This window comes from Symphalangus syndactylus, chromosome 13 (genome assembly GCF_028878055.3).
Source record: "Symphalangus syndactylus isolate Jambi chromosome 13, NHGRI_mSymSyn1-v2.1_pri, whole genome shotgun sequence".
NCBI classification, from domain to species: domain Eukaryota; kingdom Metazoa; phylum Chordata; class Mammalia; order Primates; family Hylobatidae; genus Symphalangus; species Symphalangus syndactylus.
The window spans coordinates 106,470,056-106,491,773 of NC_072435.2; the positions used below are offsets into that span (position 1 = coordinate 106,470,056).

The 21,718-nt window shown below is 46.7% G+C and overlaps 1 protein-coding gene across 2 annotated transcripts in view; it reads left to right on the forward strand.

The window, feature by feature from the left end:
• The window catches only part of CCDC63 (coiled-coil domain containing 63), a 60,759-nt gene that overhangs the window by 33,163 nt on the left and 5,878 nt on the right, over window positions 1–21,718 (forward strand). For both annotated transcript variants that reach the window (XM_055237175.1, XM_063614483.1), the window contains exons 7-10: window positions 1,453–1,634; window positions 4,264–4,484; window positions 13,236–13,310; window positions 19,081–19,273. In XM_055237175.1, the coding sequence (XP_055093150.1) occupies window positions 1,453–1,634; window positions 4,264–4,484; window positions 13,236–13,310; window positions 19,081–19,273 (671 nt within the window). The remainder of the gene's footprint in view (window positions 1–1,452; window positions 1,635–4,263; window positions 4,485–13,235; window positions 13,311–19,080; window positions 19,274–21,718) is intronic.

Sequence of the window (21,718 nt, forward strand, 5' to 3'; positions counted from 1 at the left end):
TGGGTATTGTTTTAACTCTCACAACTGCCCTAGGAGTTATTATTCCCATTTTACAGACCAGGACATGCAGGCTTAGAGATGCTAAAATGCCTACCTGAGATCCAGGTAAGTGGTGATTGTGGTGAAGTTGAGATTCAAACCTCTCTGCTGTACCATCTCCTCCAAGTGCCCCTGCTTCTAGTCCAAGGGGATCTTTCTCAATCTGGGTCTCTGCTGGCTTCACACTCATAGGAGAAAAAGACATATAGTTTGGCTGTGAAGGGCATAGGCTTCTGAGTCAGACAGATCTGGGTTTAAATCCAGGTTTCGTCACTACTATATTGTCGTAGGAGCTCTTTAGATGGTGAAGAGGATTAAATAATATATAAATGTAAAGCAGTGCCTGGGACACAGTAATTGATAAGTGGTGATGGTGGTGGTGACAATAATGATGGTGATGATGGTGATGGTGATGATGGTGAATAATGGTGGTGGTAATGATAATGACTGTGGTGACAGTGGTGGCGATGATGGTGATGGTGATGATGGGGATGATAGTGGTGATTAGGAAGATAGTGATAATGATGGTGATGGTAATCATGGTGATGATGGTGATAATGGTGATGGTAATGATGATTATGATGATGGTGATAATGATGGTATGGTGGTGGTGGTGGTGGTGATAATGATGATGGTTATGGTGATGGTGATGATGAGATGGTGATGGTGGTGGTGATGGTGATAGTGGTGATTAGGAAGGTGATGATGATGATGGTGAGGTGGTGCTGGTGGTGGTGGTGATATGGTGATGGTGGTCATGGTAATGATGGTGATAATGGTGATGATGATGGTGGTGGTGAAGGTGGTGATGATAATGGTGATAATGGTGATGGCAGTGGTGAGGATGATGATGGTGACAGTGATGATGTTGGTGATGGTAGTGATAATGGTTATGATGATGGTGGTAATGGTGGTGGTGGTGGGGGTCATGGTAATGATGGTGATGGTGGTGGTGATGGTGGTGGTAATGGTGATGATGATGGTGATGGTGGTGATGAGGATGGTGATGGTTGTGATGTGATGGTGGGGTGGTGATGGTGATGGTGGTGATGATAGTGGTGATAATGGTGATGGTGGTGGTAATGATGATGGTGACAGTGATGATGGTGACGGTAGTGATGGTGATAATGGTGATGGTGATAGTGGTAATGGTGGTGGTGGTAATGATGATGATGATGGTGATGCTGAAGGCAATGATGTTGATAATGATAGGAAAACCATTTCTGGGAGTGATCTAGAGCTTACAGCTCCTGTTGTTCAGGTAAGGAGGATTGTTTTTACACACCCAGAAACCTTTATGATTAATAAAAGTAGTAGTCATTGTCTAGGCAGGAAGGCCTTCTGAACTGGCAGGGAAAGGGAAGTAGAGAGGAGGAGCCTCAGATACTCAGGCTCTGTACCCCCTTTGCCCAGGGTGGAGGCCATGGCTCGAATGGCTGCCATGAAGGACCGCCAGAAGAAGGACGTCTCTCAGTACAACCTGGAGAACCGAGAGCTGGAGCGTCTCTATGCCCATGAGAGCAAGCTCAAGTCCTTCCTGCTCGTCAAGCTGAATGATCGCAATGAATTCGAGGAGCAGGCCAAAAGGGAGGAAGGTACACTCTCCAGGAGCAAGCTTGTGCTCTCTCGCTCTCTTTCTTGCCTTCTTTCTCTCTCTCTCTCTTTTTAAGTGAAGGTGCCCAAGTCTCCTTGTGGTTGTCAAATTTAGCAAATAAAGATATAAGATGCCTAGTTAAGGTTGTGCATGGTGGCTCACGCCTGTAATCCCAGCACTTTGGAAGGCCAAGGCAGGCTGATCATTTGAGGTCAGGAATTTGAGAACAGCCTGACTAACATGGTGAAACCCCGTCTCTACTAAAAATACAAGAAAATTAGCTGGACATGGTGGTGAGTGCCTGTAATCCCAGCTACTTGGGAAGCTGAGGCAGGAGAATCACTTAAACCCAGGAGGCAGAGGCTGCAGTGAGCCAAGATCATGCCACTGCACTCCAGCCTGGGCAACAGAATAAGACTCTGAGACCCTGTCTCAAAAAAAAAAAGCCTAGTTAAATTTAAATATCAAATAAACAATACATAAATGTTTAGGATAACTATGTCTCATGCAGCATTTGGGACATACTTATGATAAAACTTTTTTGTTTATCTATAATTGGGATATATTTATAGTTAAAAATATATTTGTCTGAAATTCAAATTTAACTGGGAACCCTCTATTTTATCTGCCAACCCTAATTTACAGCATGTGTCTTCATCTGGGGCTCTCTTTCTATTATTTAGAGGGAGACTTATGTCAGGGGTCCCCAGGTTCATCTCTAGGTTTGATGATTCACTAGAATATCTCGCAGGACTCAGCACTGAGGCACATTCATGGCTGTGATGCATTACAGTGAAAAGGTGCCAAGGAAGATCAGCACAGGGAGAAGGTGTGTGGTCCAGTGTCTGGAGGAAACTGGGCGCAAGCTTCCAAGTACAGTCACACTGAGCACACGTGGTTCTTCCAGGATCTGTGACCACACATGTGAAGAGTTATCTACTAGGCTGGGCATGGTGGCTCATGCCTGTAATCCCAGTGCTTTGGGAGGCCAAGGCGGGAGGATCACTTGAGGCCAAGAGTTTGAGACTGTCCTGGGCAAATGAGCAAGACCCCATCTCTATAATGAATAAAAAAATTAGTTGGGCATAGTGGTACATGCCTGTGGCCCCAGCTACTCGGGAGACTGAGATGGGAGGATGGCATGATTTCAGGAGGTCTGATGGTGACCAGGTGCTGAGGGGTAGAAAAAAGCAGATCCTAAGTCCAGGAGTTTGAGGCTGCAGCAAGCTATGATTGCACCACTCCAGCCTGGGTGACAGAGCGAGACCCTGTCTCTTAAAAAAAAAAAGGTTATCTCATAGTGGGGTATACTAGAGACTCAGTACCCCAAATTCTTACTGGGGGCTGGTCGTGTAGACACCCTTTGCCTAGCACATACCAAAATTCTAGACACCCAGAGGAAAAGCAGGTGTTTGGGATAAACTGCTGGGCATGGTGGCACCTGTAAAAATGTCACATGGTCAGGTGTGCTTAAAAGATCCTTTTTTTTTTTTTTTTTTAAAGAAACAGGGTCTTGTTCTTTCTCCCAGGCTGGAGTGCAGTGTTGTGACAGTAACAGCTCACTTCAGCCTTGACCTCTTAGGCCCAAGCCATCCTCCCACCTTGGCCTCCTGAGTAGCTAGGACCACAGGCATTCACCACGACACTTGGCTAATTTTAAAAATTTTTTTTCTTTTTTTTTTTAAGATGGAGTCTTGCTCTGCCTCCAAGCTGGAGTGCAGTGGTGCAATCTTGGCTCACTGCAACCTCCACCTCCTGGGTTCAAGTGATTCTCCTGCCTCAGCCTCCTGAGTAGCTGGGACTACAGGCACACGCCACCACACCCAGCTAATTTTTGTATTATTAGAAGAGACCGGGTTTCACCATGTTGGCCAGGATGGTCTCAATCTCTTGACCTCGTGATCCACCTGCCTTGGCCTCCCAAAGTGCTGGGATTACAGGTGGGAGCCACTGCACAAGGCCTAATTTAAAAAATTTTTTGTAGAGGTGGGGTCTTGCTATGTTGTCCACACTGGTCTTGAACTCCAGGGCTCAATCCCTGTGCTGGGATTACAGATGTGAGCTACCATGCCCGGCCAGTGCAGGGATTTTGTATCAGCAGTGCCTAGCACAGTGTGTGGCTCATAGTAAATGCTTCATGAGATATTTGTGAAATGAATGATGGGTGAAGCTTCTGCTCTATCTCCTGGAAACATCTAGCCTCATCCCTAAAGCATACTACTATATATATATATATATATATATATATTTTTTTTTTTTTTTGAGATGGAGTCTTGCTCCATCGCCCAGGCTGGAGTACAGTGGCGCAAACTCGGCTCACTGCAACCTCTGCCTCTCAGGTTCAAGCAATTCTCCCGGCTTAGCCTCCCATGTAGCTGGGATTGCAGGCATGTGCCACCACACCTGGCTAATTTTTGCATTTTTAGTAGAGACGGGGTTTCGCCATGTTGGCTAGGCTGGTCTCGAACTCCTGACCTCAGGTGATCTGCCTGCCTCGGCCTCTCAAAGTGTTGGGATTACAGGCATGAGTCACCATGCCTGGCCACAATAATATTGATCACGTGTCTGCCTGGCACGGATCTGAGGCACTTCCTTTTGAGTGTCACAGTGGCTGATTTTTCCTTTCCTAGCTCTCAAGGCAAAGAAGCATGTCAAGAAGAACAGGGGAGAGAGTTTTGAGAGCTACGAGGTGGCCCACCTCCGGCTGCTGAAGCTAGCTGAGAGTGGGAACCTAAACCAGCTCATTGAAGATTTTCTGGCCAAGGAGGAGAAGAATTTTGCTCGGTTCACGTATGTCACGGAGCTCAACAACGATATGGAGATGATGCACAAGAGGACCCAACAAATCCAGGTCAGGGCAGCTCTGCTTTCCCAGGCCCTGGGCCCCTGTGTCCACAGCAGCCTTTCCTGGGCAATCTCCTAGGAAGGCTCTGTGAGAGGCACTACAGAAAGCAGTTTGGCCAACACCACTCTATTCCTCCTACATTTTATTTTTGAGACAGGATCTTACTCTGTCACCCAGGTTGGAGTGCAGTAGTGCGATATTGGCTCACTGCAGTCTCGACCTGCCAGGATCAAATGATCCTTGCATCTCAGCCTCCTGAGTAGCTTGGACTACAGGTGTGCACCACCACGCCCAGCTAATTTTTGTATTTTTTGTAGAGTTGAGATATTGCCATGTTGCCCAGGCTGGTCTCGAACTCATGACCTCAAGCAATCCTCCCACCTTGGACTCCCAAAGTACTGAGATTACAAGTGTGAACCGTTGTACCCAGTGTCCCCTTACTTTTTATTTGAATTTTTTTTGAGACGGAGTCTTGCTCTGTCATCCAGCCTGGAGTGGAGTCGCATGATCTTGGTTCACTGCAACCTCCACCTCCCGGGTTCAAGAGATTCTCCTGCCTCAGCCTCTGGAGTAGCTGGGACTACAGGCGCCCGCCACAATGCCCTATTTTTTTTTTTTTTTTTTGTATTTTTAGTAGAGATGGGTTTCATCATGTTGGCCAGGCTTGTCTCAAACTCCTGGCCTCAAGTGATCCGCCCGCCTCAGCCTCCCAAAGTGCTGGGATTATAGATGTGAGCCACCACACCTGGCCTGTAATTGTCTTTCAATGGATAGATACATTTCATGTATTCATGTCTCCCAACCCAATAGTGACTTTATAATCCATGGCATGTTTTATTAACCAGCATTCAGTAAACTACAGTCCATGGCTATTTCTGTGTAGCCCATGAGCTAAGAATGATTTTTACATTTTTAAAGGATTGTAAGAAGAAAAAAAAAAAAACAGAGAGAGAAATATGCAAGAGGGACCTGCAAAGCTGAAAGTATTTCTTATTTCTTACCTGACCCTTGTTAATCAACAGTTTCGAGGAGTGAGAACTCATTCTTATCTTGGCGAGACTTGATGCACAGGCCCTGACAAGTCATGCAGTAAAGAAGCCTGTCTACCTTTGTTGAACCCATAATTTCCCAAATGTCGCTGGCTTCCTGGGCTATTTACACGCCAGTACATAAATAAATATCCTTTGGAACTGTCTGCATGGAATAGAGTCTGAACCCCTTAGTGTGACATTCCAGCCCCTTCAAAATTTGGCTTCCACCTGCCTTTGCAGACACAGGTGCTGTTATGACCTTCAAGACACCCTCTGCTGCTGCCAGCCCCAGCTGTCCCATGCATTTCCCTCCGCCAGTGCCTTCCCTGTGCTGTTCCCTCTCCCTCCCCTCCTTTTCTCTTCTGATGAAATCCTGCTCATTAGTCCTGACCCTGCACAAATGTCGCCTCCTCTGGGAATTCATTACCCCTTCTTCTGTGGGCCCTGTCCTCTGCTTACGTGATGAGGGGAGCTGCTTTCCTTTGCAATATGTCACTGTTTCCCAAATGTGGGGCATGCATGCTGGCCATGTGCAAATAGATTGCAGCTAGAATATAGGTGAAAACATTTTTATTTACTAGTGAGGAATTAATTTTTAAAGGAATAATAGAGCTTGCAGAGCAAACTTGTGATTTAATGGATATTTACTTAGGGTAGTAAATAATAATAACAGTAAACAAAGAATAATAAACAGAATGGCTTGGTTTACAGAAAACTATATAGATAATAACAGTCCATGTGGCTGCAAAAAATGGAGTGAAGGTGACTTTATCAATTAGGGTTGTCACAGGAAACAGCACAGCCAACATGGGTAAATTGGCCAGGCACAGTGGCTCACACCTGAAATCACAGCACTTCGGGAGGCGGGTGGATCATCTGAGCTCAGGAGTTCAAGACCAGCCTAGGCAACATAGTGAAACCCTGTCTTTACTGAAAATACAAAAATGAGCTGGGCGTAGTGGCCTGCACCTGCAATCCCACTACTTGGGAGGCTGAGGCAGGAGAATCCTTTGAACCCGGGAGGCGGAGGTTGCAGTGAGCCGAGATGGCGCCACTGCACTCCAGCCTGGGCGATAGAGGGAGACTCCATCTCAAAAAAACAACAACAAAAAAACCCACCCCAAAAACCCACCAAAACCCAAAAATAAAATGGGTAAATTGAGGAGAGTTTTTAAAAAGGGACTGTTTCCAGACATCTAAGGAAATTAAGAAGGGAGCATGCGGGGGTAGCCACAGCTCCAGAAATGGGTCAGGGGAGGGAGGAATGAGGATATGGCTGCCTGCTATGCCCTTCCTGGAGGGGTGCAGCCAAATTAGGGACGGGCCCAGGGGGTGGCAAATACCCCAACCTCCCTCTCCTCCCACCCTTTATCTCTAACTTGTGCCTCCCACTGGCTGGGCTACTCAGCAGCCAAGCACAAGGGAGCCCACTGGTGCAAGCCCTGCAGGTCCCAGGCAGGGCATGGGGAGGTGTGGGGTGGGAGGTGCACCCAGGGGTGGAGAAGACAGACTTGAAGGACCCTCATGCCACTCTCTGTCCCCCTCCCGGAAGGAGGTCTTCCTGGACGAGGGTCCAGGACAGGCACAGGAAATGGTTCTTCCCCAGAAATGACCTTGACCTCCCACTCACCTTGAGGCTTCTCTCTCCTTTCCTCCTGCAGCTGCACAGCATCTCCCGCACAAGGACAAGTGCAGGCACTCTGGGACTCAGTCTCTCTATCTGTAGAATGGCGCGCACACTTGGACTAGAGGGGTCCTCCAAGTCCAAACTCTTTTTATAAAAAAAGTTTCAAACTTTTACTTAAAAAGCTACAAACCTTTTTTTTTTTTTTTTTTTTGGAGACAGAGTCTTGCTCTGTCACCCAGGCTGGACTGTAGTGGCACGATCTTGGCTTACTGCAACCTCTACCTCCCGGGTTCAAGCGATTCTCCTGCCCAGGCTCCGGAGTAGCTGGGACTACAGGCATGAGCCACCACGCCTGGCCAATTTTTGTATTTTTAGTAGAGACAAGGTTTCACCATGTTGGCCAGGATGGTCTCGAACACCTGAACTCAGGTGATCCGCCTGCCTCGGCCTCCCAAAGTGTTGGGATTACAGGGATGAGCCACCACTCCCGGCCATAGAAAACGTTTTTGTTCAATCCCATGTTATGAGGAAACACTGGTACATAAAACAGGAAATGGAGCAGACCTGGATGAAGCAGTGGGGGTGGGATGGGCCATGGGAGGGGGCTGGGACCCTACCTTTTTGCCTTCTTGTGGCACCTTTGCTTAAACTAAGGGATCAGGTTAAAAATTTTTTTTAAATTAAAAACAATTAGGATTCTAACATCTGACTTCACCCCTCCCTGGAGGGCTGGGGGCGGAGTCTCATAAACCAGCCTCCTGAGTTGCTGGGACTACAGGCGCACACCACCACACCCAGCTAATTTTTGTATTTTTAGTAGAGACGGGGTTTCACCATGTTGTCCAGGATGGTCTCAATCTCTTGACCTCGTGATCTGCCCACCTCGGCCTCCCAAAATGCTGGGAATACAGCGTGAGCCACCACGCCTGGCCCCAGCCTTCTTTTTTAGTTTAGTTTGGTCTCCTCCACCTCCCCAAGTTGTTAAATTCTTAGTGGCAGTAATTTAAAAACCAGGATATTCCACATGAAACTCTGAATTTCTGGTTTCTCTTGGAAAATCAGATCTGACACCTCCCGCCCACATTCCCGCGGGAATCCGAGTTCCTACAAACGGAGCCATCGGCTCCCTGCCTCGCTCACAGAGACCAGCTGGGCTGAAGTTCTCCAGGGCCCACAGAGCTTAGCGGGCCTTTGAGTTGCTAACTGAGGTTCAGGCGCGTCACCACTGTCCTCTGTCGGCCATTTGCGGTATTGCAGGAAAGGTCTTCGCGGGCAGGCCTGGAAGTGGGCAGGACCCTGAATTCTGGGGTCCCAGTGGGACATCGAGGATAAGCCCTAGCAGAGCGGTGTGAGGACCCCAGCTGGATATCCTGACCTGATAGAAAATATTCCTGAGCTGAATTGGCCTTGATTTTCCCCACTCCTCATAAGGGGACCCTCTTCCTTAGGGTCATGACAAATGTGTCTAAGATGGGTAAGTGCTGCCCTCTCTGGACCTCAATTTCCCCATCTGTAGAGTGATGTTTGGACCAGAACAGTAGCTGCCAAGCTCTTTGTTAAGGTTACAGAACTGTGACTTTTTGGGCTCAAATAGAGCTGCAAATGCCTGTTGAATAAGTCCAGAGAGCACTGATATCCAATGGTAAGATTTAATTTTTCAAAAAATGTTATAGGACAAAGATATGCTCACTGTAGAAAATCTGGAAAGCAACTAAGGATGGAAGGAATTTTAAACCACCCACTATCCCAGTGCCTGAGACAATCACTGGTGACATTCTGAAATATTTCCTTCTAATTTCCAACTTTTTTTTTTTTTTGGTCCTTCCTTCCCTCCCTTCCTTCCTTCCTTCCCTTCCTTTCCTTCCTTCCTTTCCTTCCTTCCTTCCTTCCTTCCTTCCTTCCTTCCTTCCTTCCTTCCTTCCTTCCTTCCTTCCTTCCCTACCTCCTTCCTTCCTTTTTCTTTCTTCTTTTTTTGCAGGATCTCACACTGTCACCCAGGCTGGAGTACAGTGGCTTGATCTTGGCTCACTCCAGCCTCAATCTCCCCGGCTCAGGTGATCCCTTATCTCAGCCTCCAGAGTGGCTGGGACTACAGGCGCACACCACCACACCCACCTAATTTTTGTGTTTTTTGCAGAGATGAGGTTTCAGTGTGTTGCCCAGCCTGGTGTCAATGGTTGTGCTTTTAAAATGTAACATGGTTATTATTATATAAAGTTGTGTATCTGATTGAAGCAAATGTCCTTGTGGTTATTCGTTCATCCAGCAAGTATTTATTGAGCACCTACTGTGTTCCAGGCACTGCTCTAGACCCTGATAATGTGGCAGTGAACAGGATGACAAAAAGTTCAGCCCTCACAGAACTGCTGTTTTGGCAGGGAGAAACAGACAATAAACAACAAGCCCAATACTTACATAAATTATAGAGTAAGTTAGAAAGGGAGATGCAGTGTGGGTAAAAAGATGAAGTAGCACAGCGTAAGACGGGTTTTGGAGCCAGTTGGGGGCCCCGGGCAGTTGGGAAGTTAAGATCTGAGTGAACTTACAGATGAGGGATTGAGCTGTCCAGATTTCTGGGGAAGAATGCTCCAGGCAGAGAAGACAGCACACGCAAAGGCCCTGAAGCAGCTTGCAAGCAGGCCAGGCTGTCCGGCACACAGAGAGAGACATGGGAGGGAGAGGGGATGAATCTGGGAGGTGAGGGCTGCCGGACACATTTCCAGAAGAGGTTTTGGCCATTTCTTGGAGAGGCAGGGGCCATGGGAGATCTCCGAGCAGGGGAGTAGCGCCATCGACTCAGGTTATTGATGCAATTTGCAAAATAGTAAAAAGTCTCAATGTGAATCCCATCACCTGGATATGGCATTGGTTCATCTTTTTGGTAGAGATCCCCCACCCCACCCCTGCCCTGTAAAGATCGGAAGACTCACTTCCTTTCTTTTTTTTTTTTTTCCAAAATAATATATTTTTTTCCAATTAGATTTTTTTCCCACAATTTGGAAAATACTAAAAAGTATAAATACAACCCCCAAATCAGGAATAATTCTATCACATGGACAAAGCATTGTTTCATCTTTTTGGTAGAGTTCTTCCTTGCTTTTTTAAAAATTAAAAATTTTCAGCACTTTGGGAGGACGAAGTGGGCGGATCACTTGAGCCCAGGAGTTTGAGACCAGCCTGGGCAACATGGCGAAACCCTATCTCTACAAAAAATACAAAACACAAAAAGAAATTAGCTGGGTGTGATGGTGTGTGCCTGTAGTCCCAGCTACTCAGGAGGCTGAAGTGGGAGGATTGCTTGAGCCTGGCAGGTCGAGGCTGTAGTGAGCCAAGATTGCACCACTGCACTCCAACCTGGGCAAGAGAGCAAGACCCTGTCTCAAAAAAAAAATTTAAAAATTAAAGCATATGAGCCTTCCAATCTTTACAGGGGGGAGAAAAGCAAGATAGAGCTCTTACCAAAAACATGAAGCAATGCTATGTTAGGAGATGGGATTCTTCCTGATTTGGGTTTGTATTTGTTCTTTGTAGAATTTTCCAAATTGTGTAAATATATTATTATACACCTGTGGGAAAGTGTAGGCAATTCAGAAAAACATAAAGAAAAATTAAAAGTCACCAAGATATCATGACCTGGAGATAATTAACATTTTGTTGACACTGCTTTATGAAGGCAGTGCGTGGTTACACATGTGCACACACAGACACACACACACACGCCCGTTTACAAGCCTATTTGTAGTACTAGATCACACTAGACAGTTCATGCTGTTTTGTAAACCTTTTGTTTCCCAACAGTTTACCATAGATACCTTCCAACAGCTTCTATTCTTTTCCTCCTTTTTCTTTTTTTTTCTTTTTTTTTTTTGAGACAGGGTCTTGCTCTGTTGCCTGGCTGGAGTGCAGTGGCGGGATCTTGGCTCATTGTACCTCCGCCTCCTGGGCTCAAGGGATTCTCCTACCTCAGCCTCTCGAGTATCTGGGGACTACAGGTGTGCATCACTACATCTGGCTAATTTTTGTATTTTTTTGTAGAGATGGGATATCACCATATTGCGCAGGCAGGTCTGGAACTCCTGGGCTCAAGCGATCTGCCCACCTTGGCCTCCCAAAGCACTAGGATAACAGGTGTGAGCCACCATGCCCAGCCCACTGTGTTTTTTTAATGGCTTCTGGAGACCCTAGATGCTCTGTAGTATGGAATCACAAGATGCTTCTTAAAAATGCACATTCCAGGCTGGGCATGGTGGCTCATGCCTGCAGTCCCAGCTACTCAGGAGGCTGAGATGGGAGGATCGCTTGAACCCGAGAGGCAGAGGTTGCAGTAAGCTGAGATCACACCACTGCACTCCAGCCTGGACAACAGAGCGAGAGCTTGTCTCAAAAACAAACAAACAAACAAACCAAAAAACATCCAGGCCAGGCACAGTGGCTCACACCTGTAATCCCAGCACGTTGGGAGGCTGAGGCAGGAAGATTGCTTGAGCACAGGAGTTCAGGACCAGCCCGGGCAACATAGTGAGACTCTGTGTCTAAAGAAAATTTTTTTAAAAATTAGTCAGGCATGTGCCTGTGGTCCCAACTGCTTGAGAGGCTGAGATGGGAGGATCGCAGTCAAGGCTTCAGTGAGCCGTGATTACGCCACAGCACTCCAGCCTGGGTGACAGAGAGAGACCCTTTCTCAAAAAAAAAAAAAAAAAAAAAAAAGAAGAAAAGCACATTCCCCAGAACCCCTCCCATACCTACAGACCTAGCTTCTCTGTGGATGTGCCAGGAATCTGCATTTTAGCCATATTTTAACCCAAGACCCTCTCCCCTGTTTTATGAATGTACCATCATTAACTGACCCCCTATCAGTAGACATTTGGATTGTCCCCAACTGGGGGCCACTATAAACAAGAATACAACAGATAGCCCTGAGGGCCCACCTTTGCCGACGTGTTCTGTTATTTCCATGGGACAGACTCCTAGGCATGAGATTGCTCGGTCGAAAGGTGTGAGCTTTTTTCTATCAGGGCACATGGCTTAAGCCCAGTGGTTCTCAAAGCTGGTCCCTGGGACAGCAGTGGCAGCATCACCTGGGAACTTGTTAGAAGTGTACATTCTTAGGCCCCACCCAGACCAACAGAATCAGAAGCCCTGGGCGTGGGTCCTGGCATTCCGCATTTTCACAAGCCTCCAGGTGACTCTGGAGAGTCTGAAAGTATGCTCAGGTTTGAGAACTCCCACTCCACAGCCACATTGTTCAATAGCATAGCCACCAGCTACGTGTGGCTTTTTAAGTTACATTAACTGAAATTAAATAATATCTAAAAATTAGTTCATCAGAGGTTGGGCACGGTGGCTCATGCCTGTAATCCCAGCACTTTGGGAGGCTGAGGCGGAAGGATTGCTTCAGTGTAGGAGTTCAAGACCAGCCCGGGCAACATAGTGAGACCTCATCTCTATAAAAATAAAAAAAGAAAAAAAAGAAAAATTAGTTCCTAGTGGCACCAGTCATATTTCAAGTGCTCAGCACCATGTGGCTAGTGACTACAGTATTAGGGTGGATAGGACATTACCATCAGAACAGAAAATTCTATTGACTGCATCGTTCTAGAATTTTCCAGAAGAGGCTGAGGCGGGCGGATCGCCTGAGGTCAGGAGTTTGAGACCAGCCTGACCAATATGGCGAAGCCCCCGTCTCTAGTAAAGATACAAAAAGCTGGGCTTGGTGGTGGTCGCCTGTAGTCCCAGCTACTTAGGAGGCTGGGGCAGGAGAATCGCTTGAACCTGGGAGATGGAGGAGGTTGCAGTGAGCCAAGATTGCACCATTGCACTCCAGCCTGGGCATCGCAGCGAGACTTCATCTCAAAAAAAAAAAAAAGAAAAGAAAGGATGACTCACCCCTCCCACCCCCTTTCATGCTCTCACCCTCCTTTAAGAAACGTCAGAAGAAAAAAAAAATAACCCCACGGGCCTAAGAGGGGCCCAGGAGTTCCGGGCTCATTGAAACGAATCATTGAAATCCTCATTGACTCTGAGTCGCACACTTATTTTTGGGAGCGGTGGGGAGGGAAGAGCCGGCTTTTCCTCATGGTCTTGTTCTCTCCCGAGCAGGACGAGATCATCCTCTTGCGATCCCAGCAGAAATCGTCCCACGATGACAGCCGCTCTGTCCTGAGACAGCTGGAGGTGAGACCAGGATTGGGAGGGAGGGATGCGGGAGCTTCTATTGTCTGTCTCTGTGTCTGACGGGAGCTTCTGTCTGTCTGTCCGTCGGGCATCTGTCAGCTGATTCTCAGGGGCAGTAAGAGGTCTGCCCTGTGACTCGAGGCTGGCCTAGATCACATCCAGACATGTCCTGACGTTTTGTCCCGGGCAGCCTCTGCTACAATGTCATTGTAGAATTCTGTCCCTTCATCCATTCTAAAGGCCCCCCCTTTTCAGGGAGTCCAGCCCGGGCTCTTGGGCCCGCAATTTCATTCCCGATGGGCTCCTTCTACATGGATCTCTGCCTCTTTCCCTCTTTCTTCCCCTTGTCCTGCCTGTGCCCTGTTCTCAATCAGTAATAGCAAATACACACATTTCTGGAGTAATTACCACGTACGAGGCTCTGGGCTAAGAGCTTGGCTTGCACTTTCATTGAATCCTGGCGGCAGGTGCTGTTGATCTTGCCATTTTACAGATGCAGAGGCTAAGGTTAACAGAAGTTAAGTCACTTGACCAACATCAAGGAGCTGGGATATTGTATAAGTTTTGAGTTTTATTCAGCTGCTAATAATAGGGACTCCAAATAATAGTGGCTTAAACAAGATACAAGTTTATTTACTTTAAGAAATAAGTCTGCCACCCTGGTGAAACCCCGTCTCTACTAATAATACAAAAATTAGCCGGGTGGTAGTGGCGCACACCTGTAATCCCAGCTACTTGGGAGTCTGAGGCAGGAGAATCACTTAAGCCTGGGAGGTGGAGGTTGCAGTGAGCCGAGATTGCATCACTGCACTGGGTGACAGAGTGAGACCCTGTCTCAAAAAAAAAAAAAAAAAGGAAATAAGTCTGGAAATAAGCACTTCAGGGCTGGTATGGCACCTTTATGATGTCATCAGTGACCTGGGCTCCATCTGTCTTTCTGTTTTGCCATCCTTAGTGGGTGACTTACATTCCAAGGGCACCTCATGGTTGCATCGTAGCTGCCACAGATCCAGCCATCGCATATACATTCCAGATAGGAAGAAAGTGGGAGCTGCAAACAAACAAACAAAAAATTCCTCACTAGCAGAGTAAGCCAGCTTAAAAGTGCTTTCCCAGAAGTCTCAGCCGATGACTTCTGTATTTACACTTCATTGGCCACCCCTATTGCAAGAGAGGTTTGGAAATGTAACTTTTAGTTGGTCACATTGCCACCCTAAATACAAGCAGAGGTATAAGGAAAGAGTGGATAGCATATGTCTGACAAAGACCTGGGAACTGCCCTCCGGAGTCATTTCCCTTCCCTTCTTTGTGTCTGTTTTCTGCTTTTTTTTCTGTCTGATGCGCACCTGGGAGACTGGGCTGGCCACCAGGGTGTTATTCTCCTCTAGGCCACTGGATGGCAGCAAAGCACATGCTGCCCATTGAAGTGCTCAGAGCGGCATCTCCCGGGTATCCGGGTATGGAGGATAACAGGGTTCCAGGCAGTGTCCAGGTCCACGGAGACCCTCCCCAAGCTGAGCAGATGCCTGGGGGCCCACGTCCTTCACTCGGGGCCACCCAGAATCCAGACTTTTGTTGAGGTTGAGACTGGCGGCCCTCTACGTCTTGGGGTTTGGAAGAGGCTGATCAGGCAACCCCAAACATCTCCCTCGCCTCTGCCTGAAGCCCCTCCACTAGCTTTTTGTTGCTTTGGCTTTAGCATGACTTTGAGGGGCTTCTTTTCAAATGCAGATACTCTAAGCAGGATAATTGTTTTTGTTTGTTTGTTTGTTTAGACGGAATCTTACTCTGTTGCCCAGGCTGGAGTGCAGTGGTGCGATCTCCGCTCACTGCAACGTCCACCTCCCGGGTTCAAGCGATTCTCCTGCCTCAGCCCCCGAGTAGCTGGGATTACAGATGCACACCACCATGCCGAGATAACTTTAATTTTTAATTTATTTTTTATTTTAATTAATTAATTTATTTTGATATGGAGTCTCGCTCTGTCGCCCAGGCTGGAATGCAGTGGCACGATCTCGGCTCACTGCAACTTCCACCTCCCAGGTTCATGTGATTCTCCTGCCTCAGCCTCCCGAGTAGCTGGGATTACAGGCACGTGCCACCATACCCGGTTAATTTTTTGTATTTTTAGTAGAGACGGGGTTTTACCATGTTGGCAAGGTTAGTCTCCAACTCCTGACCTTAGGTGATCCACCCGCCTTGGCCTCCCAAAGTGCTGGGATTATAGGCTTGAGCAACTGTGCCTGGTCAGAATTAGTCTTGATAGCAATGGACTCACAGATGTTTCCTACCCCCTGCTAAAGATCACTTCCACCTGCTCTATTCTTGAAACCCTTTATTTCATCATCTCCTTCCCCTTTGGGAGAAGTGGTGGGCCCACATCCATCATGGGAGGGTTTTGCATAGGAACTAAGCAACCACGCTCTGGGAGCCTGGCTGTGACTTGCAGAAAAGTCACTTCCTAGCTCTGTGACTTTGAGGTAGTGACTCAACCTCTCTGAGCCTCAGTTTCCTCATCTGTAAAATGGGGATAATAATCATACCTACTTCTTAGGGCTGCGAAGGTTGAATAAAACCACACATGTATACATTTGGCACACTGCAATGCAGAGAGCTGTACATTGTAGCTATTATTATTGTTGTCTTTTATCATGTGAGCCAGAAAAACTCGTAAGTCACCCTCACTTTGTTACTAAATAATTGCCCAAGTAAAGAGTTGAGCTCAAGGTCAAACCTTTGGATGAGCTTGGTACAGGGAAGCTAAACATGAGTTCACTTTTCTTCTCTGACCTCAACATTCTTCATCTGAAAACTAGGCCAATTATGAGGCTGAGTTCAGATGATGTGTGTAAATTACCTGGAATATTTTAGGAGCTAGACACGTATTATCAGGAGCACATCAAGCTGAACATTGACTTTTTAAAAATGAATCCTGTGACTTTTTTTAAAATGCGATTTTCTTAAACGCACTTTTATTATAATTTATTTATTTATTTTTTGAGACAGGGTCTTGCTCTGTCGCCCAGGCTGGAGTGCAGTGGTGCAATCACAGCTCACTGCAGCCTCAACCTCCCAGGCTCAAGTAACTCTCCCACCTTAGCCTCCCAGTGTGCTGGGATTACAGGCGTGAGCCACCATGCCTGGCCTAATGCACCTTTAGAGAGGGCCGCTCTTGTTGTCAGATAGGAAATTTGCAGCCCTGGGAACTAAACATTCTAGTAGCCGAGTGGAGGAAGTCGCCTGATGTGCTGGTTGAGAGACTGAGTTCAATTCCTGGCTTCCTTCTCCTGGCTGTGTGCCTCAGAGCTTCAGTTTTCTCACCTGTAAAATAGGGGTGTGACTAGGGCCAACCCCTTGGGATCATTATCCGGGATGGCATGTGCAGAATTCACCAGTGGGAATGGGGCTGGTTCATCCAGGGTCCAGTTCACCTTTGCAAGCTAAGATCTCTGAGGGAGAGGCAGGAATGAGTGAAGGAAATACCCAAGAACAGTGATCCTCAGTCCAGCTGCACGTCACAATCACCTGGGAGGCTTTAATGAGAACTCCCAGATGCCCAGGCTGCACCCCAGGCCAATTAAGACTGAATCGCTGAGGGTGGGGTTGGGCAGCAAATACTTTTAAAGTTCCCAGGTGATACCAGTGTGAAGCCAAGGTTGAGATCCAACAGGCTGGCAGAGCTTCTCAGACTTTACTGTGCACCAAGATCACCGGGAGGCTTGCTAAAACGAGATGGCCTGGTCCACCCCCAGGGCCTTTGACTGAGTAAGACTGAGGTGGGGCCCAAGAATATGCATTTCTAACAAGTTCCCAGGTGAAGCTGATGCTGCTTGTCCTGGGACCACACTTTTAAGAACCACTGGGCTAGGGCAATGTGTTTTAAACTGTGAATGGTAAAATCAGTTTATTGGATGGTAACCAACATTTTAAAATAGTGAGAACAGAAGAGAAAATATTAGAACACATAATAAAAATATTGATTTGAGGCTGGGTGCAGTGGCTCACATCTGTTAATCCCAGAACTTTGGGAGGCTGAGGCAGGAGGATCATTTGAGCCCAGGAGTTCGAGACCAGCTTGGGCAACATAGTGAGACTTTGTCTCTAATTTTATTTTATTTTTTTTTAAAAAGAATATTGATTTGAACTGGCATGGTGGCTCACACCTGTAATCCCAGCACTTTGGGAGACTGAGGCGGGAGGATTGCTTGAGCTCAGGAGTTCAAGACCTGTATGAGCAACACAGCAAGATCCCATCTCTACAAAATTAAAAAAAAACCCAAAAACTTAGCTGGGTGTGGTGCTGCATGCTTGTAGTCCCATCTGCTCAAGAGGCTGAGGCAGGAGGATCACCTGAGTCCAGGAGTTCAAGGCTGCAGTGAGCTATGATCACACCACTGCACTCCAGCCTGGGTGACAGAGCAAGATCCCAACTGTATTTTTTTAAAATGTTGATTTGTGAAATTTTATATTCATTTGATTAGATAATATGGATAAATCTACATACACAACATATGTATGTATGTTTGTATGTATTGGCTGCAATGTATTTCTTCCTGTAGACCACTTTTTTTTTTTTTTTTTTTTTGAGATAGAGTCTCGCTCTGTCACCCAGGCTGGAGTGCAGTGGCATGATCTCGGTTCACTGCAATTTCCACCTCCTGGATTCAAGCAATTCTCCTGCTTCCTCCCCAGTGGCTGGAATTACAGGCACATGCCACCACGCCCAGCTAATTTTTGTATTTTTAGTAGAGACAGGGTTTCACCATGTTGGCCAGGATGGTCTTGAACTTCTGGCCTCAGGTGGACCACCATTTTTTAAAAAACGAGTGAACTGGCTGGGCGAGGTGGCTCACACCTGTAATCCCAGCACAATGGGAGGCCAAAGTGGGAGGATTGCTGGAATCCAGGAGTTCGAGACCAGCCTGGGCAACGTGGTGAAACCCCATCTCTAAAAAAAATACAAAAATTAGCTGGGCATGGTGGCATATGCCTGTAATCCCAGCTACTCTGGAGGCTAACGTGGGAGGATAGCTTGAGTGCAGGAAGTTGAGGCTGCAGTGAGCCAAGATTGGGCCACTGCACTCCAGCCTGGAGCCTAGGTGACAGAGTGAGACCTTGTCTCAAAAATAAATAAATAAGTAAATAAAAATTAAAAAAAGAGTCAACAGCTTTTAAAAAATATTGTAGGCTGGGCGTGGTGGCTCATGCCTGTAATCTCAGCACTTTGGGAGGCCAACGTGGGCAGATCACTTGAGATCAGCAGTTTGAGAGCAGCCTGCATCTCTACTAAAAATACAACAACAAAAAAAAAGTTAGCTGGGTGTGGTGGCACCTGCTTGTAATCCCAGCTACTTGGGAGGCTGAGGCGTGAGAATTGCTTGAACCTGGGAGGCAGAGGTTGCAGTGAGCTGAGATCATGCCATTGCACTCTGGCCTGGGTGACAGAGTGAGACTGTGTCTCAAAAAAAAAAAATTCATAATCCTGTAGACATGTAGACACACATAGACAAGTAAGTGAAGCAAAACTTACATTGAACAATATTTACCCTTACGACCCTCAATGTACAGTAGTATTTTTTCTTCTCTTCCTTCCTTTGCTATTCTATTTTATTTTGTTTCTTCAAAATTCGATGGAAACCCATTTAATTGATCTCATGTCCCCTCAGAGGTTTGAAAACCTGCAGTTTGGAGACCCTGACCCCAGAGGGTCCCAAACACTCTGCCCACTGAAAGTTCTCCTGAGCAGGTGGGAATTGGGGTCTGCCACCAGGATAAACTGAGGAAGACCACGGAGGAGGCAGATATGTATGAGAACAAGTACAGGGAGGTCAGCAAGACCTTGGATCTACTGAAGAACTCAGTGGAGAAACTGTTCACGAAGATAAACTGTGATGCCACCAAGATCCTGGTGCAGTTAGGGGAGACGGGGAAAGTCACCGACATCAACCTTCCGCAGTATTTTGGTGAGTCAACCTGGGGCCCATTGGAGTCTTAGGAAACATTTCCAGAACGTTCTGTGCCTGGGCATGAGGACTTGCTCTTATGGAGTAGTGAGCTTGGTGGCGAAGTATTGTGGGCACTAAAGCCAGCCTGCCTGAGTTTGAATCCTGGGTCTACACTTACTGGCTCTGGAGCCTTGAGCAGGTTTGTTTTTTGGTTTTGTTTTGTTTCTTTTGAGACAGGGTCTTGCTCTGTTGTCCAGGCTGGAGTGCAGTGGTGCAATCATGGCTCACTGCCATCTCAACCTATTGGGCTCAGGCGATCCTCCCACCTCAGCCTCCAAAGTAGCTGGGACTACAGGCATGCGCTGCCATACGCGGCTGATTTTTTGTAGAGACAGGATCTTGTCACATTGCCCAGGCTGGTCTCAAACTCCTTTGCTCAAGGGATCCGCCCTCCTTGGCCTCCCAAAGTGCTGGGATTATAGGTATGAGCCACTGCACCTGGCCAGGGCAGGTTTCTGAACCTCTCTGTGCTTCAGATTTTTGATCTACAAAAATGGGTCTCTTTTAATGCCTTCGGTTTTTGTTTGTTTTTTTTTTAATTGGTGTGAACCCAGTATCTACCTCATAAGACTGTTGGGAGGCTTAAATTATAGTTATTAGAGAAAAATGACATTATCATCTCAATAAATGCAGAAGCATTTGACAAAATTCAACATCCATTCATGATTTAAAAAAGAAAACTCTCAGCAAACTAGAACTAGAAGGAAACTTTCTTAACTTGATAAAAGACACCTACAAAAAAACACCCCAAACTAGGCCAGGAACGGTGGCTCACACCTGTAATTCCAGCACTTTGGGAGGCCGAGGCGGGCAGATCACTTGAGGTCAGGAGTTCAAGACCAGACTGGCCAACATGGTGAAACCCCATCTCTACTAAAAATACAAAAATTAGCCAGGCGTGGTGGTGTACGCTGTAGTCCCAGATACTCGGGAGGCTGAGGCAGGAGGATTGCTCGAACCCGAGAAGTGGAAGTTGTAGTCAGTCAAAATTGTGCCACTGCACTCCAGCCTGGGTAACAGAGCAAGACTCCATCTCAAGCAAACCAAAAAATAAAATAACACCCAAAACTACAGCGAACGTTATCCTTCCTGTTGGGAGTGGGAAGTGGAATGTTTTTCTCCTAAGATCAGGAACAAGGAAGGGATGTCTGCATGCTGTCACCATGCCTAGTCAGTGCTATACTGGAGGCCCTAGCCAATGCAATAAAGCACAAAAAAGAAATAAAAGGCACACAAATTAGAAAGGAAGGAATAAAGTGCTCAGAGTAGTGCCTGGCATGTAGCAAATCTATTAGCAAAATCACATACATTTCTAGGCATTGACCCTAAGCTCAGAGTGGACAGGGAGGGCATACCTGCATAGATCCTGACAATTTGGAATGAATGGCTTCCACTGCTCCTTGAATTAAACCTCAGATTCTTTTTTTTTTTTTTTTTTTTTTTTTGAGATGGAGTCTCACTCTGTCGCCCAGGCTGGAACGCAGCGGCGTGATCTCAGCTCCCTGCAACCTCTGACTCCCTGGTTCAAGTGATTCTCCTGCCTCAGCCTCCCAAGTAGCTGGGATTACAGGCACGCATACCACGCCCAGCTAATTTTTGTATTTTTAGTAGAGATGGGGTTTCACCATGTTGGCCAGAATGGTCTCGATCTCCTGACCCCGTGATCCACCCGCCTTGGCCTCCTAAAGTGCTGGGATTACAGGTGTGAGCCACCGCGCCCGGCCAAACATCAGATTCTTAATACACTCTGTGTTTGGGAGGTTCCCCAAACACATTCTAGCCTCCTGGCCACATTCAGTGATTTGATAGAGGACTCCCAGGACTCAGTATATAGTCACACATATGGCTATGATTTATTATAGTAAAAGGGTACAGAACAAAATTAGCAAAGCGATGTGTTAGTGTGAACCGTGTGATAAACCATGTAGTGCAAACTAGGCATGGTGAGACACTCTTAAAAAATTTTTTAAAAATTTTGTGGGTACATAGTAGGTGTGTATTTTGTGGGGTACATGAGATATTGTGATACAGGCATGCAGTGCACAACAATCACATCATGGAAAACGGGGTGTCCATCCCCTCAATCATTTATCTTTTGCGTTACAAACAATTCAATTATACTCCTTTAGTTATTTTAAGATGTACAATTAAATTATTTTGACAATAGTCACCCTGTTATGCTATCAAATACTAGTTCTTATTCTTTTATCTATTTATTTTTATTATTTTTTTGTAGATATGGGGTCTCGCCATGTTGCCCAGGCTGGCCTCGAGCCCCTGTACTCAAGTCATCCCGCTGCCTTGGCCTCCCAAAGTGCTGGGATTACAGGCAGGAGCCATCGTGCCCAGTCTTACTCATTCTTTCTGTTTTTTGTATTTGTTAACCATCCCCACCTCCTTCCC